The sequence below is a fragment of the Megalobrama amblycephala genome, linkage group LG13 (assembly GCF_018812025.1).
Source record: "Megalobrama amblycephala isolate DHTTF-2021 linkage group LG13, ASM1881202v1, whole genome shotgun sequence".
In the NCBI taxonomy this organism is placed as follows: domain Eukaryota; kingdom Metazoa; phylum Chordata; class Actinopteri; order Cypriniformes; family Xenocyprididae; genus Megalobrama; species Megalobrama amblycephala.
The window spans coordinates 13,858,256-13,875,231 of NC_063056.1; the positions used below are offsets into that span (position 1 = coordinate 13,858,256).

Consider the following 16,976-nt stretch of genomic DNA (forward strand, 5'->3'; position numbering starts at 1 on the left):
CAAAAAGTACAGGAACACTGAAATATGCACTTGTTCTACATTTCTGATGACTTCATAATATAGACTGAAAAATGACTGGTGACATTTTAGTGCACTAAACTTTTGACAATAGGGCAGCCCTAGAAACGGCCTGTGCAGTGAAGCGGGTACTATCCAGGTACTAACCAGGCTTAACCCTGCTTAGCTTCAATGGGTAACCAGTCAAGAGCTGCAGGGTGATAAGCTTCTGGAAACATGAACCGTGAGGTGGCAGTTGTCCTCTATTGTTCCATAACAAGAAGTCACTGAGGACCCCTGCTGCTATACAAGAGAAATCAACAAACCAGTCAACAACATCCTATAAAAAGTAAAAACCGACACATCCTGAGAAACTCAAAGAGCTTCTAAAAAGCACTTTGAACACAACTGTCTGTGAATTAAAATGAATGTACATGAATAACTGTAAAGAAACAACACAGGGCATCAAAGTTTTTTCAGTTTTCAGTTGACAATTACTGACATTATCATGAGTCTCAAGATTTGCCTCATCTGTAGATTCATAAACCGCTGTAAGGTAACACATGCCATATTGTTGATGAGTGTCATTACTTTGTGGTTTCCTTTTGTGTCGCACCCATCTCTTCCTCTGTTCAGTCTTTAAAGTTCTTTCTCACTCCCACCTGTATAAAATCTCCCTCATGTTTAGTCAAATGTCACACTCTGCCTACGTAATCAATGTATTCAAATATTTGCTAGGGAAGAAACAGTAAAAGAGTGTTGCAATGTATGTGAAAGCACGTAATCTGTGTAGTGGGGTAGTGGATGTAAGCTTCTGGATCTCAAATTAGCCAAATCGGCTTCTGGAAATAGATCAGGAACCCAAAGACACTCACTAAACACTAATCTTTCCTTTAATCCAGATTATGTCCATTCTTACCACACACACAGGTATTTACAGTATTTCTGGCAAGGTTATGTTAGGGTAAGTTAAAGAAAAAGAGACAGTGAGAAAGGCTGAGAGAGAGAGAAAACATTGAATGAGAAATTAGTCTTAGGGTTAGTATTACACATCAAAAGAATAATAGTATTACACATCTTTGAATGAGATTTCTGCAATCAGAAGCGGAAAACTGTGAATATGATTTTTTTAAAACATTCACATTAAGAGGACCCTGGGTGGTTAAACCCTCAGTAATAATGTTTACACACATGGCCTAATTCTGATGAAAGCGGAGTGCTTTGCTTTCTCCTCAGGCAGTTATTGAAACATTTGGGTCATTAATGAATAAGGTTTAAAAAGTGTAAAAACGAATGGAGATATAATTCATTTTGAAGCTTTATTAAGTGTTAACAATGAGATTATGTGGTTTTATAATCAATTAACACTGTTTTTGTCATTTTTTTGGACGGGGGTGGGGGGGGCTCAGGTGGGCTTGAGCCCCTGCCCCTTTGATCACGAAAGTGAAAGTGCCCTTTGCGGTCGCATCGCGGTGCCCCAGCGTTCCCAATTCTCCTGCCCCGGAACACGATTTCTACTGAGGGAGACCCACAACCACATTCAATGTGATTCACTAAAAGTGATCTAGTTGTACTACCTTACATACTTTGAATGTCATGGGGTTTATTATTATTATTATTATTATTATTATTGTGGCCTTATTAAAAATGACCCGTCAAGTCATTGACCCATTCACAAAGAAAACATCAGAGGATCAATAAAATTATTTGATGAATCTACTGTGTATAGAGGAAGTCAAAGAGATGCAAAAAAACGTTATCAGTATGGTCCACAATCTTATATATATAAAGGTTTCAATTAGAATCAAAAACCAAGACATTTACAATCTGATGCTGTAGAACATTTAAAAGCCATTAAGAACTATTTATTCACTTGTCCTTTAGAAAATCATGTACAGGTTGAGTGATAAAGGAATGTTTCGAGTAAGGATGCACTGATTTTTTTTTTGTTTTGGTCGATACGATACGATTTTAACAAACTATTGGCCGATTCCGATACAGATATTTTTTACTTGCTCTCTTATTTGAACTTTTGTCATTATTGTATACTAGCTAGTTTATTGCTGCATAATAAAATATTTTCTATTGAACATGGATTGGATCCATTTAACATTCAACATGCCAATATAAATACATAAATAGAACAAAGATGCATAAATAATGCTTTTCAGGTAGGTCTAACAGGTTTTCAGTTTTCTGGTACATAAATAATCAAATATAAAATATATTCTTCATTGTATATACATTAATCCTGATTAAAGTTACAAAAGAATAGTGAGTGTTACAATAGCTGGTATATACAGTAAAGCACACGACGAGAAGATATAGTCAAAACAGGTCTTTTACTATGAAATCCAACAGAAGAGATCAGGAACACACAGGAACATACACCAACTAACACACGAACGATACCGGACAATACTACACAGGAAACACAGGGTTTATATACACAGAGACATGAAGGGATGATTGGACACAGCTGAACGTGATTAAGGTGATCAGTAACCATGGTGAGTGACTAGTGGCGGGAAATGGAACAACAACAAGTTCAGAATGAGTCTAAAACAGAGTGCACATGTAACACATCGCCCCCTCCCGGAAAGGCGCATCCTCGTGCCATGAGATGGAAGGAGGAGACTAAAGAGGGCGAAATTCTGGGAGAGGGTTAGAGTATGGTGAAGTCCAGGGAGGTGCAGATGGTGGTGAAGTCCAGGGAAGTACAGGTGGTGAAGTCCAGGGAGGTGCAGGTGGTGGTGAAATCCAGGTGGTAGCCTTGAGCAGAGGAGTCCAGATGTTGCTCCAGGCCACAGCCAAGACGGCGACCCACGGCGGCATCGTTGGAGGGAGGAGCCGAGGTGGTGAAACGCTCCAAACAACCTTGGGGAGGCGTGGAAGCAGCGCAGCCGATGTAGAGGGATCCTTAGGATCCAGAGTCCGTGACAAAGTCGTAGCGACGGCCCCCTGAGGTGGAAGCAGGGTACCGGAGGGCCGAGGCAGAGTCTGAGGGAAGGCGGAGCCCATCGGAGCCGTAGGGGTGGAGGGTCGTAGAAACTCGAACAACCCGTAGGTCCGTGGCGATGTGATGGCGATGTCTGACCCAGGCGGAGTCGCAGGACCGAGGGAGTCCAGTGGAGCCAAACGCTCGATGGTCACTGCTGTAGATGAGGGTGGAAGGAGCAGAGGCGGAGGAGTCAGGACGATGAGTCGAGGTGTAACGACGTGACCTGAGGCCGGAGGCGGAGCCGCAGGATCCTCATCACCTGAGGCTGGCTCACAGCAAGCCCCAGGTGTAGCCACGCCACTGAGAGGAGGCTGGTGTAGAGCTGAGGGAGTGATGTGAGACAGCGATGGCTGGGTAGCAGGCAAGGTTGAGGGCTGGAGAACTGGTTGAATAGCAGAAGAAGAGAAGTAAACAAAGTCATTACCAGGGATTTGGAGAGGAGGTGGGAGAGGGAGGCTGGGTGGGACCAGTTCATCAAGAATGGGGTAGACAGTCTCAGGATTTACCAGGGATAGGGACTCCTCTCCAAATTCAAAATAGTCCATTGTGCTTGCCTGGAACTCACTCTCAGTGGTGGGAGTGTGGGCGGGGCTCCCTTCCAACCCCTCGTCTTCCTCACTGTCTCCCTCGGCGATGGTAGCAGCACACCTGGTCACACACGCTGGGCTCCGTCTCCGCGGCGATGTTACGCTCAGTCGTTCCACTCATCGCTGGCTCTTGCATCGCGGTGGAGGCGGGCTCTCTGTCTTCGGTGGTGTTGCGCTGACTTTCCACGCTGTCAGAGGGTTCCTGGCTGGGCACTGGAGTGGGAGTGGGACTGGCGTCATTGTCGCAGAAATCCACGGTCAACGACGATCCACAAGACGCCAGTACCCACTCTTGGGCACTTGGGATGTATGCACACACAAAACTTCTCACATAGTGAGTAGAATTGAGCTCTCTTTCACGTCTTCTTCCGCATGAATATTTACATTCGCAAGGCCTAAAAACACATGCAAAGCATAAACTTTCATGAAGATGCAGCACTGGCCTGATCAGAACAGTGACAGTTCCATCAATTGTCCGGAGCGCTGTTCACGCTGGCACCGAGCGGTCGAGCCTTGCTATAATTTGTACAGATTTCATTTTGTTTTAGCACATATTTAAAGGTAGGGTAGGTCATTATTTTCAGAGAGGCTAGCAATAGCGAGCTAGCTTTAAAAGCATAAGATCCCACCCTCCCTTCAGAGCATCTCCAAAGCAACACCTCCAAATTAAACCCTGCGGCTCGTGACGACACATTGATTCCCTAAGATAATGATGATTTAATTTGGATTTGTCTGTGCATGTTTTTTCGACTCTTATTGATTGTGTTCCCATTCACTCGCATTCAACCAACCAAGTGTTTTTTGCTAGTTTCAGCCTGACGCAGTTATCATTTTCACATCCTGCGCCACATTGTTTAAATAGCAAATGCATTCGCGCCCATTTGTGCACCCATGGGTGTGCTGGTCTGAAAACAAGGTGTGTTCAGGTGCATTCTATTTCAGTTTCATTTTTCCTGTCGTTAAACTAGCAAAAGTGGATTCGGACACACCCTAATTGTACCTACGTCATGCGCTTCAGACTATGTGCTTAGATCGTTAAAATAGGGCCCTCAGTCTCTCTAAACCCCTCATTTCCAAAAGCTTCCTTTTCTCTGATTTGTCAAATGTCCCAGTCTGTTGTGATTAGTCTACCGCTTGCAGCACATGTCGGAAAAAGAAACACTTATTACCATAACTGAATTTCAGCTTGGGAGGCTTCCTCAGTGGTTGCATACACAGTGATACAAACAGTAACAATGGCATCGGTTTTATCATATCAATTCCAGCGCGAGTCCTCATCCTTTGGAAGTGCAGCACAGAAAACAGCATCTTCTCGACAGGTCAACAACAAAACATGCTGCTTCTCAGCAGGGTTGGCAGGTTTTTACAACAAAACCACCCCAAATTCTTCTCAAAACTACCCCAAAATTGCGTTCCTGGCTGTAAATAACATGTTATTTGGGGTCACTTAGTCTTAAACCTGTGGACATGAAAAACAACCCACGGCAACAGTGTTAAAGTAGCAGCGGACTTGGCAGCACTGCTTCTCAGCCACAACTACAGTGTTTGAGGGCGGGTCAAAGTAAACGATGCTTGCGAACAGCAAATGAAGACCATATGCATTATGCAAATTTGTTACAAACCTACAAAGATGTTACAGAAGTGAGACTGGAATTACTGAAGACTCATTTCAGCAGTTCAGAATCGATTCTTTCTTTTAGGATACAATAACTTTATTTGTCATGCATTTTGGTCTTTTAAACTTTGCAGACCTTTTACATTCACAAACAGCTATTACAAATAATAAGGCAATATTTGAAAAAGCATAATGAGGCACTTTAAGAGTGAAAAGGGTTTGTGAGTGAAAATTTAAAGACACTGATAAACACTAGCATGTGCACAGGTGAACATAGGGATGAGATGTTGACTCAGAATAGGAAAGCTAGGCTTATATGATGTACGCAAGATGAGGTGCAAGTACACAGGTGCAAGTGGGAGCACATCAAAGAAGTGAAGCAGACAGAACAGAACAGAAAGTGAATGTGGAGGAGTTCAAAACTGAGGGAAAGTGTGTTCAGATGATACAGTGAGAGGAGCAGAAAAGGAGTGTCAGATAAGGGAAGTGTGAGAACATGTGGATGAATATGTTTTAGGGATGCTGACGGGATGAGAACAGAGGCACGCAGACACAGGGTTTATGGATTCTCAAAATATAGAATATACATATTTGTGTTTGTTATAAAATATAGTCTATGCCAAGTCCTATATTTATGTATAAGCAGTGTCCGAGAAGTCATCAGCAGTGATGAAAAAATATTAGAAATACTGTCAAACCATTTAAAATTTCAAAAATAACTTAAGATATAAAAAAATATTAAAGGTGCAATATGTAAAATTTCTGTCCGCTAGAGGTCGCTAGAGGCCTATTCAAAACAAAGGCGTAGCTTGATGACGGCAAGTTTGAGCGCGGAATCTTGGGACGTGTGGTTTTCACCTCACAGCCGGTGGAAAACAATCGGGATATGACTTGGAAAGGAAATCATGTTCGTTACTGTAGTATGAAGCAGAGCAGGACCGAGTGTTGTGGAAGCTGAACACACACCTCATGAGCAGCAGAACTTTTATTATGCCACAGTCGCCGGCGCCGCTTCCGCTTTACCGGTCATGTTTATCATATTAGATACATTTGAGTGTGTTGAAAATTATGTTACAACGTTACTCTGTGCGTTCGCTCGATGGCTGCTGCGTGACATTTGTTGCACACTGCAGTAAGATAGATCGATTTTAGAATATCATATTAAATGCTGGATGCTTGTGTTGATAAATGGCATGCAATTAATTTTAAAACGTATTGTATGATGGAGAAAATTCTGTATTACAGTTATTAAAAATAAAGCTGCATCTGATTATGCTATGTTAGCTCTTTGACAAAATAGTGTTTTTCTCTGAGGCATGGTAAAGCATGGTACTCGCAAAAAATCAAGAAAATTGATTTAAAGGTGCCCTAGAACTGAAAATTGAATTTACCTCAGCATAGTTAAATAATTAGAGCTCTGTACATGGAAATGACATACAGTGAGTCTCAAACACCATTGTTTCCTCCTTCTTATGTAAATTTGATTTATGCAAAAGACCTCTGAAGAACAGGTGAATATCAACATAACACCGACTGTGACGCAACAGTCGGGATCATTAATATGTACGCCCCCAAATTTTGCATATGCCAGCCCATGTTCAAGGCATTAGACAAGCTAGTATTAATGTCTGGAGCTGCACAGAGCCGAATAATCAGACGTTATGCAGGTAAGCAAGCAAGGATAATAGCCAAAAATGGCAGATGGAGCAATAATAACTGACATGATCCATGATATCATGATATTTTTAGTGATGTTTGTAAATTGTCTTTCTAAATGTTTCATTAGCATGTTGCTAATGTACTGTTAAATGTGGTTAAAGTTACCATTGTTTCTTACTGTATTCACGGAGACAAGAGCCGTCGTTATTTTCATTATTAAACACTTGCAGACTGTATAATTCATAAACACAACTTCATTCTTTATAAATCTCTCCACCAGTGTGTAATGTTAGCTTTAGCTCCGTTAGCCCGAGCATAGGCTACTATCAAACTCATTCAGAATCAAATAAACATCCAAATAAATACCATACTTACATGATCAGATTAGAGATCTGCATTACCGCAGCTCTCCTGCAGGAACCGCGGGACCCGATAAGATTTCTTGCTGCACGGGATTAAATTTTGAATGAAAGGCGGATTGCGGTCGGTAACTATAGTGTACTTTAGGCAGGAGCGGGCGGTCTTACAATAACCCTGTCACTCCCGAGATGATTTGACATCAGCGCATTCGTGCTTGTACTTGAACAAAACTTTCTGCAGTGTTGGCGTTCACACAGTCCCCAGTTCCCTGTCCTGAGAAACCTGGCAAGATATGTTCTTTACATTAGAGGTCTGTGCGAGTGCACCTTCAGAGAACATTCAACTTTTGTGATCAGATTTTGGAGGAGAGATGTTCTGAAACGGTCGTCAGTCAGCGTCATTCTAAAAAAGTTATAAAAGATATAGCTAGTAAGCCAACAGTTTTCGTTTATGTAATTTTGGCTTAGCCTATAGTTTTGAGGGACATGTTGTAGGCTATTTAATTTAATCTATTTTTCTCAGTGATATTTAGCCTATTATTCTTTGTGACATTTTTTCTCTGACATTTTTTATGGTGTTGACAGCATCATAGACAAATACAAATCTTGTATATGCAACATTTTATATTTGTTGTCCCCAATCACTCTCTTCCTTTAGGGGAAGTTTAAATGCGAGATTCTGGAAACGATCTTTAGCAGGACCCGTCGGGTCAAGAAGAAAATCACTATATGCGGATAGCAGGTGAACACAGAGTGAATTTTAGGTGGGAGTGGGTGCTTGCGGAATAGAACCATTGCGGGAGCAGGACGAAAAAAACAGTCCCGCGCAGACCTCTAGATCAGATATGCTGCATGATGAACTCTTTGTAAAGATCCATTTTGAGGGTTATATTAGCTGTGTGAACTTTGTTTATGCAATGTATTATAGAGTCGCGAGCTTGGGGGCGGGGAGCGCGAGCATTTAAAGGGGACACGCTCTGAATCGGCGCATATTTAAATATGCCCCAAAATAGGCAGTTAAAGGTCCCGTTTTTCGTGGGTTTTTGAAGCTTTGATTGTGTTTATAGTGCGCAATATAATATGTGTTCATGTTTCGCGTGTAAAAAAACACAGTATTTTTCACATAATTTACTTATCTGTATACCGCTGTTTCCACTGTCATAAAAACGGGCTGATGACTTCCTTGTTCTATGAAGTCCCTCCTTCAGAAATACGTAACGAGTTCTGATTGTGCCAGCGGTTCCTGTGTTGTGATTCGACAGCAGCTTCTGCTCAACCTTTCAAGAATAATCTTTGTACGAATCCGGCATTAAACTGATTGAGATTGAGGAAGCTGTCCTCAGCAAAATGTGCTACACATTTTTACATGTGGATTATAATTTTCGGGAACCGAGTTAAACATAAATTGTAACCATTGATCTCCAAGTACAGCGTCCCTGGGAAGGTCAAACAAAGGTGATTGGACTGCGGGATGAAAATAACAGCGTTTCGACGACATGGCGACAAACACACTCTACAAACGCAACTCTTGCTCTTCTCCGTGGGAGCGCAACAAGACCACGCCCCCCTTTTTTGTGTATTCCTGTGGGCGGAGGTTAGTCAAAAAGTGACGTTTTAGTGACGTCATTAAAGAAGGAAGTAGAGGGATGTAGTCCAAACTGGCCGTTCGATGTAGGTGACTTCTGTTAAATAAAATATCTCGCTTGGCATTGAACTTTGAGCTTTAAAATTGTACAATTTTATTTATACTCTAACAACAACATTACACACTAACTAAAGTTTGAAACATGGGATCACGAAGAACGGGACCTTTAAAAAATTGAATAATATAAAATCTATGGGGTATTTTGAGCTGAAACTTCACAGACACATTCAGGGGACACCTTAGACTTATATTACATCTTGTGAAAAGGTGTTCTAGGGCACCTTTAAACAATAAGACTAAACGTGTTAAGCTATATAACAATAATTAGTTTTCTGTCTATAAATGTAACCAAACAGTTGTTCCCTTGTCTATTAAAACATGTAATATATTAAAGCATCTTTCTTGTTTCCATGGTTTTTACAAAATAAAACCAGAAACCGAGGGTAACGCGGGTATGACGCAATTTACAGGCGACTCCTCACACGTCCCGGAGCCTTGGTTAAAATTGCATTTTTCTCACAATTTACAAATAGTTGGAAACATTTGGGATATTGTAAGTACTCAATTGAACAAAATATATAACACTGGCCTAGTGGTTTTTGGATATTTTACTGCAAAAATCTTACATATTGCACCTTTAAATAACACAATGCTGAGCAAATCTGTCCTGCATAATATATTAAACAGAAAACTTTTCAAACCGTTTAGACTGAATGATACCAGCAAACAAATGAAACTGTCCCAAATTTGATAATAATTTCAATAATTTAAATGAAATGAAATAACCCACTCCCCACGTAATGTTTTGCCTGAACTCGTTTTGCATGAAAGGGTTTAATGGTTAACGCACCACACTGATGCATTAGCTTCCAGTTTACACAGAATAAGGTCACCGAACAAACTGATCTCGGCAAAATTATGTCGTAAGAGTGAAACAGCCAGAAGTTCAACTTCAGATAACCCAATACACCAGTTACCAATTAAAGCAATACTCTTTCAGCTGAATACAGCCCTAAAGAGACCTATTGGGTTGCAAGTTCCTAATAAGACACCCTTGAGGGAATTTCATTTCAGTAACTAAAGTATAGTCTTATCTCTGAGCTACTTGGTCAATGGGTATCGCTTTCCTTTCCTTTATTCCTCTTTTATTACCCTGACTTTTAGTTTCTTCCTCAGGTCTCTGGGAAAACAAGTGAATCTCTGATAATATCTGTCATATATCTAACATGATTACATACATTTGCTCACTTTTATTTACTATTCAAACCCTTTTTACAGTTTGTGTTTGAATTTCAGGTTCTCCACAAATTAAATCTTTAACCAATTGACTATTGCTTTCTCTGCAATTGTGAATTTTGCTCACTTTCACTGTTATTTGTAGGCTACCTGAGTGACATGTCAAGTATAGTGACAGCAGCTATATTCCATCTAAAAATATTTTTAACGTTATTATTCGTTTACACAATCAAAAAGGCTAAAACTAAAGGTTCCAAATGGGAGTTTTGCAGTGAAATAACTATTTTGGAAGCTTCCATGGATGTTAAAGGTTCTTTATGGAACCATTGATGCTAATAAATAACCTTTATTTTTAAGAATGTATATTATTTTTGTATATTTTCACAAGTTAATTTGTCATACCCATGGTTTAACACCCAGTGTTAAAAGAAATATATTATATGACAACAAAAGTGAAAACTGCACCCTTACTGAGAGTGACTGAAAGTCAGTCAAAATGACACTGCACGTTTAACACGAATAGATAAGGCAGCACAACACTCTTTTGAACGCGCATTGGATCAGAGAGAGAAGTGACAGAAGTAAGAGAAGTTGTGGTTTCGCTGGCTGGCTCGCGTGGCACAGGCTTGGCACAAGCGCTGTGGGTTAGTGTAGGACTGCTGGCACACAGACAGGCACTTCTGTCACATAAGGGGTGTATTTTTAGAGTGCCACTGCTCTCATATCTATCACTGCATGTGTGCGCGCGTTTATTCCACGTTTCACAAGTGTGTGACACTCATACACACGCGCGCGCGCGCGTACAAACTGATATAATTCCCCACCAATGCAGCACTGAGGTATGTTATGGGTTAATGAAATACACGCTTACCTCTTTTACTCTGAGTGTTGTCGTGGTTCGGGTCCGGTGATTCGGGCTCATCATTTTCCATTACTTTCCAGTCAAAACTCTCCGTGCCAACACACCTCCTTACCTTATAGTTTAGTTGTGATTAGTGTTTATTATTAGGCCTATTATTATTAAACTAAAAAAAAAAAAAAATCAACCTGAAGTAATGAAAACTAGAGGAAAAGAATAAAACTGCTGACACTTTAACGACCGGGACGCCGCAAACGTTTTAACAAGCACATCGCCATTTTTAATAATTCCCTAAAAGTTGGCGCATCTGGTCAATAAACAAACGAGGTTTAAGTCAAAACGTTCCTCTTTCGCTTCGCTGTTGTTTGAATGTAACTGACATGCGTAAATGACATTTCAAAAATAAAGTTGACCGGTCCCGCTGAGAGAGGGAAAGAGAGAAACTGACGGGCACTTGTTGGATAAATAATCGACCGAGTGGCCGCTAGCGCGCGCGATCCCTCTATCTGTCCAGGCTCGCGCAGCGCTCGAGCTGTCCCGAGCCAGTACGGTGTTATGTCATCAATCATTATGTAATAGGCGCGGGAAGAGCGAGGGGAATGCTTTTAATGGGAGACTGAAGAGTAGTTTATGAGTATTTGTGTCCGGTCCACTTTAATTTTGAGTTTATTGCTTAAAGCTACAATAACATCACACCACACAAGACACTTTTTTTGCTAAGAGAAATTCTGTTCCGATTATTTTATATTCTAGGCACCAAACTAGCCTACATTAACTGGATTAAATAATAATCTTTAAATATTGTAATAACTCTTCAATATATCTCTAAGATGTTTCAAATATATTGGTTCTTTTATAAAGAGAGGCGTTTCATTTGTTCAGGACACATGGCCAATAATCCTTCAGTGCTGTGTTATGTAATGTGAATTCAGCACTGAACTGTCACTGGATAACATGAGGCGACTATGTCAGTGTGTTAATGCACTGTCATTTATTCAACTGTTAATCAGGAAAAAAATATTGGTGACTTTCATATCCTTATTATCTAAGGTCTTAGAGAAATCCAGAGCCCACATTCCTGGTATTAATATAAATCTACTCTAAATTATTATGTTATAAGTGGGGCCAGAGTACAGGACCTCAGACTTCTCCCAAACTGAGATTACCATAAGAATCCTCAGCACAAACAGTGCCAGCTGACCTCTAGAGCCCCCAGTCAGTGGCATTGCTACGTTTTCTGGGTCCATTGCATTGGGCCCCCTTGAAATAATAATAATAAAAATAAAAGCTCTATTGTCTATTATCTATTGTGTTTTATGAAAGACAGCTCACACAGAAATTACTTAAAAGCATAAGTTCACTTCAGAATTAAAATTTCCTGATAATTTACTCACCCCCATCCAAGATGTTCATGTCTTTCTTTCTTCAGTCAAAAAGAAATTAAGGTTTTTGAGGAAAACATTCCAGAATTTTTCTCCATATAGTGGACTTCAATGCAGACAAATGGGTTGAAGGTCCAAATTGCAGTTTCAGTGCAGCTTGAATGCAGCCGAGGAATAAGGGTTTTATCTATAGCGAAACAATCTGTCATTTTCTAAATAAATAAATAATAAATAAAATAAAAAATTATATACTTTTAAACCACAAATGCTCATCTTGCACACGTGACATAGACGGAAGTACTGCGGTAGGGCGAAAAGCATCCGTCCGACATTTTTGTTTTACCTTTTTTTTTTGGTAAAGGCCGTTTGAGTTAGTCTTTGAACATTTGCTTCATAAACACTGGATCGGTACTTCTGCTTACGTCACCTGTGATCTTTCCAACGTGATTACGATTACATCGCATAGCTAGTGCAAAATGAGCATTTGTGGTTAAAAAATATAAATTTTTTTATTTTTTTTAGAAAATGACAGATAAGACCCTTATTCCTCATCTGGTATCGTTTAAAGCCCTTTGAAGCTGCACTGAAACTGTAATTTGGACCTTCAAACCGTTGGTCCCCATTGAAAATCCTGGAATGTTTTCCTCAAAAACCTTAATTTTTTTTTCGACTGAAGAAAGAAAGACAAACATATTGGATGACAGGGGAGTGAGTAAATTATCAGGAAAATTTAATTCTAAAGTGAACTAATCCTTTAAAAGCTTTCTGTTGGTCAACATAGTCAATTTATGTGTCCAGCTTAAGCCCAGCGCGTGATCTGCATGGGGAAATCTTCCACCCTTATGCATGTGAAACTCAGATCATGTGGATCCCTATTGAAATGACTGGGTTTAAACTGTGAAAACTCTGCAAACAACAATAAATGTAACCTCATATCCTGCTAGGTCCTCCACTAGGGGCAGCAGGGGATTGGGGTGCATTTAAAGGATTAGTTCACTTTAAAATAAAATTTTCCTGATAATTTACTCACCCACATGTCATCCAAGATGTTCATGTCCTTTATTCTTCAGTTGAAAAGAAATTAAGGTTTTTGATGAAAACATTCCAGGATTATTCTCCTTATAGTGGACTTCAATGGCCTCCAGATGGTTGAAGGTCAAAATTACAGTTTCAGTGCAGCTTCAAAGGGCTTTAAACGATACCAGATGAGGAGTAAGGGTCTTATCTAGTGAAATGATCAGTCATTTTCGAAAAAAAATGTAAATGTATATGCTTTATATAAACAAATGATCGCCTTCCAAGTGCTTGCGCCAAAACCGCACTTTCGAATTCTTCAAAAAGCTTACGCTGTGTGTCCTACACCTTCCCTATTCAACTTACAGAACGAATGTGGCGCCAGTTTCATTTTTTTCCGTAAGTAGAATAGGGAAGGTGTAGGACATACAGTGTAAGCTTTTTAAAGAATACAGAAAGTGGAAGCACGTGCAAGGCGATAATTTGTGTTTATAAAGCATATACATTTGTATTTTTGTAGAAAATGACCAATTGTTTCTCTAGATAAGACCCTTATTTCTCGTCTGGTATCATTTAAAGTCCTTTGAAGCCATGTCATTTTGACCTTCAACAGTTTGGAGGCCATTGAAGTCCAGTATAAGGAGAAAAATCCTGGAATGTTTTCATCAAAAACCTTAATTTCTTTTCGACTGAAGAAAGAAGGACATGGACATCTTGGATGACATGGGGGTGAGTAATTTATCAGGAAAAGTTTATTTGAAATTGATCTAATCCTTTAAAGATGCGTGCCGAGGATGGAAGAATGATACAGCCCTTGTTATAATTGTTAATAAACAAATTGCATGCTCAAATAAGTTGTACTATTATTTAATTAATTAATTGCTGCTATAGTTATTAATTGCTTTTAGAATTATTAACAATATAAAAAGCCAACATGTCTTGACAAAATCAATGTAAAGGTTAGGTTTTGACTAAAATGTATGATCTCAGCAAAGGCAATGGTGAAATGATGGAAATGGCATTTTGGTCAGACCAAGGTTTGAGCGTTAACACCACGCATGGAAATAATCTCCCCGAGAGTTTCGCTGCAGTGTTCCCACAAAAGCCATCATGCAAAGCCCACTTGACCAGACACTCGACACCTCTCCATAGATAGAAACCCACCTCAGACTGCGTCCTACATACATCATATGCGAGGCGCCTGTGGGAGACTACCCACAGAGATGCAGGTTTAGATGTTTCTTTCTATCTCTTTAAGTGAGATTCATATGAGGCTAACAAGGCTAGGAAGGTGTTTGTGTGAAGCTCCAGCTTTACATGCCCATGAGTGCTAGTACAGCATTTGAAGTCACATAGCACCGCTTGACAGTATTAACACAGGGATGATGAGTTTAAAGTCTCTACATATGAATGTACACTCCTCTGATGTGGACAATGTGTCATTCATTACCGTAACACTGCGGTGTCAGTCAGTTCTCTTTACTGGAATATATGCAGCAATGTGGAACTCAGATCAAATGGATTTCATGCAAGTGCAATATGGATATGGTGGATAGGTCCTCTCTCCTTTACTGCTACAGGAAATACCAGATTCATCACAATATATAGAGATTACTGGTGCCATTCAAACCTACTGGTGCTATTCAAATAGAGGATTCATTTGCTTCATTTTTAAATGTCAGTGTTAACATTTGTTTTCATCGAAAATGCTTTTAAATAATTGAGGCTAATATTGATTGATTTTTGACTGAATTAAAAAAATTGAGTGAATAAATGTAATAATAAAGATAATTTCTACAAATATAGCTGAAAATAAATTAATACTGTTAATAGTACAGAAACCATTTTCCAATTTTAATCTCAGAGACCTCATAATTAAAATAAATTAGCGTTTTTTATAATATTATATATATATATATATATATATAATATATATATATACACACACACACACACACACACACACACACACACACACACATTTTGTCATTTACAACCAAAACTCCGCCCTCCAAAAAAAATTATTTTAATTACTGTTAATAGTACAGAAACCATTTTTCAATTTTAATCTCAGAAACCTCATAATTAAAATAAATTAGCGTTTCTTATAATTATATAATATATATATATATATATATATATATATATATATATATATATATATATACATACACACATTTTGTCATTTACAACCAAAACTCCGCCCTCCAAAAAAAAAAAAAAGTTATATATATATATATATATATATATATATATATATATATATGTGTGTGTGTGTGTGTGTGTGTGTGTGTGTGTGTGTGTGTGTGTGTGTGTGTGTGTGTGCATGTGTGTAGTGCTTACATGTGCATAGTTTAAATATCAGCAAGATCAGTTGGTCACTGCATGTGCACACACACACACACACACACACACACACACACACACACACACACAGAGACACCACCTCAGACACACACCTGCAATCTCACTCACGTGTATAGAGATGAGCACACATGCACATGGCCCTGTGGTGGATTTTGGGCTGCTTTCAGCTTCGTGCTCCAAATAAATAACCCAGTTTTATTGACACAAATAGAACTGCCAGGAGCGAAACGGGTAAAGAGTGTGAGAAAAAAAAAAAAAGAGATAGGTAGATAAAGTAGAAGTTCAGTTTACTAGGTAAAACTTGTAATGCATCCGCTAATGGGGTGTATGGTGTACGTGTTCAGACTGATGAGCACTGAACAAATAGATTAGTGTGTGTTTGGCAGGAACCTATCATAGGAATAATACATCACGCAGGTGTGCGGTGAGTCTACATGGGTGTGTGTATAAAGCGGTTTCAGTCAGATTTGGTTGTGTATTTATGCATATTTTCACAATGATTGTATCAATGACATCAGCTTGTTTTCTTTCTCTCTTACATAATATTCACAGACATTTGAGTATGTTTACCTGCTACCTCACTGTAGAGTTTGGACTCATTAGTGCTGGTCACTTCACAGTTAATTGAGGTTTTTCTGTCCTCTATTTCATCCTAAGTGCAGAATGCCTGCCTATGTAAATAATTGCCACACAGGAAAATAGTCTGACATCACTTCCTGTTCTAAGACATGACATGGGACTCCCCCATCCTTCACAAATTTGATAGAGTTCACTGTGCCTTTAAACTGTAGCATTGCACTAGCATTAAGGGAAAGACTTTAAAAGATTGGACTCCAATATTTCAAACATTTTGATTGACACAATCAAGAATTTTTTATTTTATTTTAATTATAATATTTAGTGTGTACAGCTTTTTTGCTGCCTGCATGAAATATACAGGTGGCCCCTCTTGTTTTCTTGCCATTTCTGGTGTCACTCTCAGACGGTACATAATAGTGGTCATACAGAGGGCTGCAGTAATGATATATATGCTACGCAGTTTTGTAGGCCACCCCAGAAATTAGCATTATCACCCTGGTTCCCTCAACAAAATCCACTAGGATTTTTCCATTGGTTTTGGATTATTGAAGAAAGCTAAGATAAGCTCTGTGACCAACAAGAAGTGTATGATTATTAGGCACACACATTTTGTTCATCAAGAACAAAAACAAGAATGAATTTTGAAGACTATCACCTGAAGCAAAAAGCTAGAGGT

General features: G+C 39.3%; 1 protein-coding gene across 4 annotated transcripts in view; it reads right to left on the bottom strand.

Annotated features, from left to right (window-relative positions):
- The window catches only part of rorc (RAR-related orphan receptor C), a 44,246-nt gene extending 32,780 nt beyond the window's left edge, over positions 1 to 11,466 (bottom strand). For 3 of the 4 annotated variants that reach the window (XM_048152707.1, XM_048152705.1, XM_048152710.1), the window contains exon 1: positions 10,971 to 11,465. In XM_048152707.1, the coding sequence (XP_048008664.1) occupies positions 10,971 to 11,031 (61 nt within the window). In that variant the 5' untranslated portion in view covers positions 11,032 to 11,465. Of the gene's footprint in view, positions 1 to 10,970 lie in introns of all 4 variants that reach the window. The other variant, XM_048152706.1, reaches the window with a different exon arrangement.
- Between the last annotated feature and the right edge of the window lie 5,510 nt (positions 11,467 to 16,976).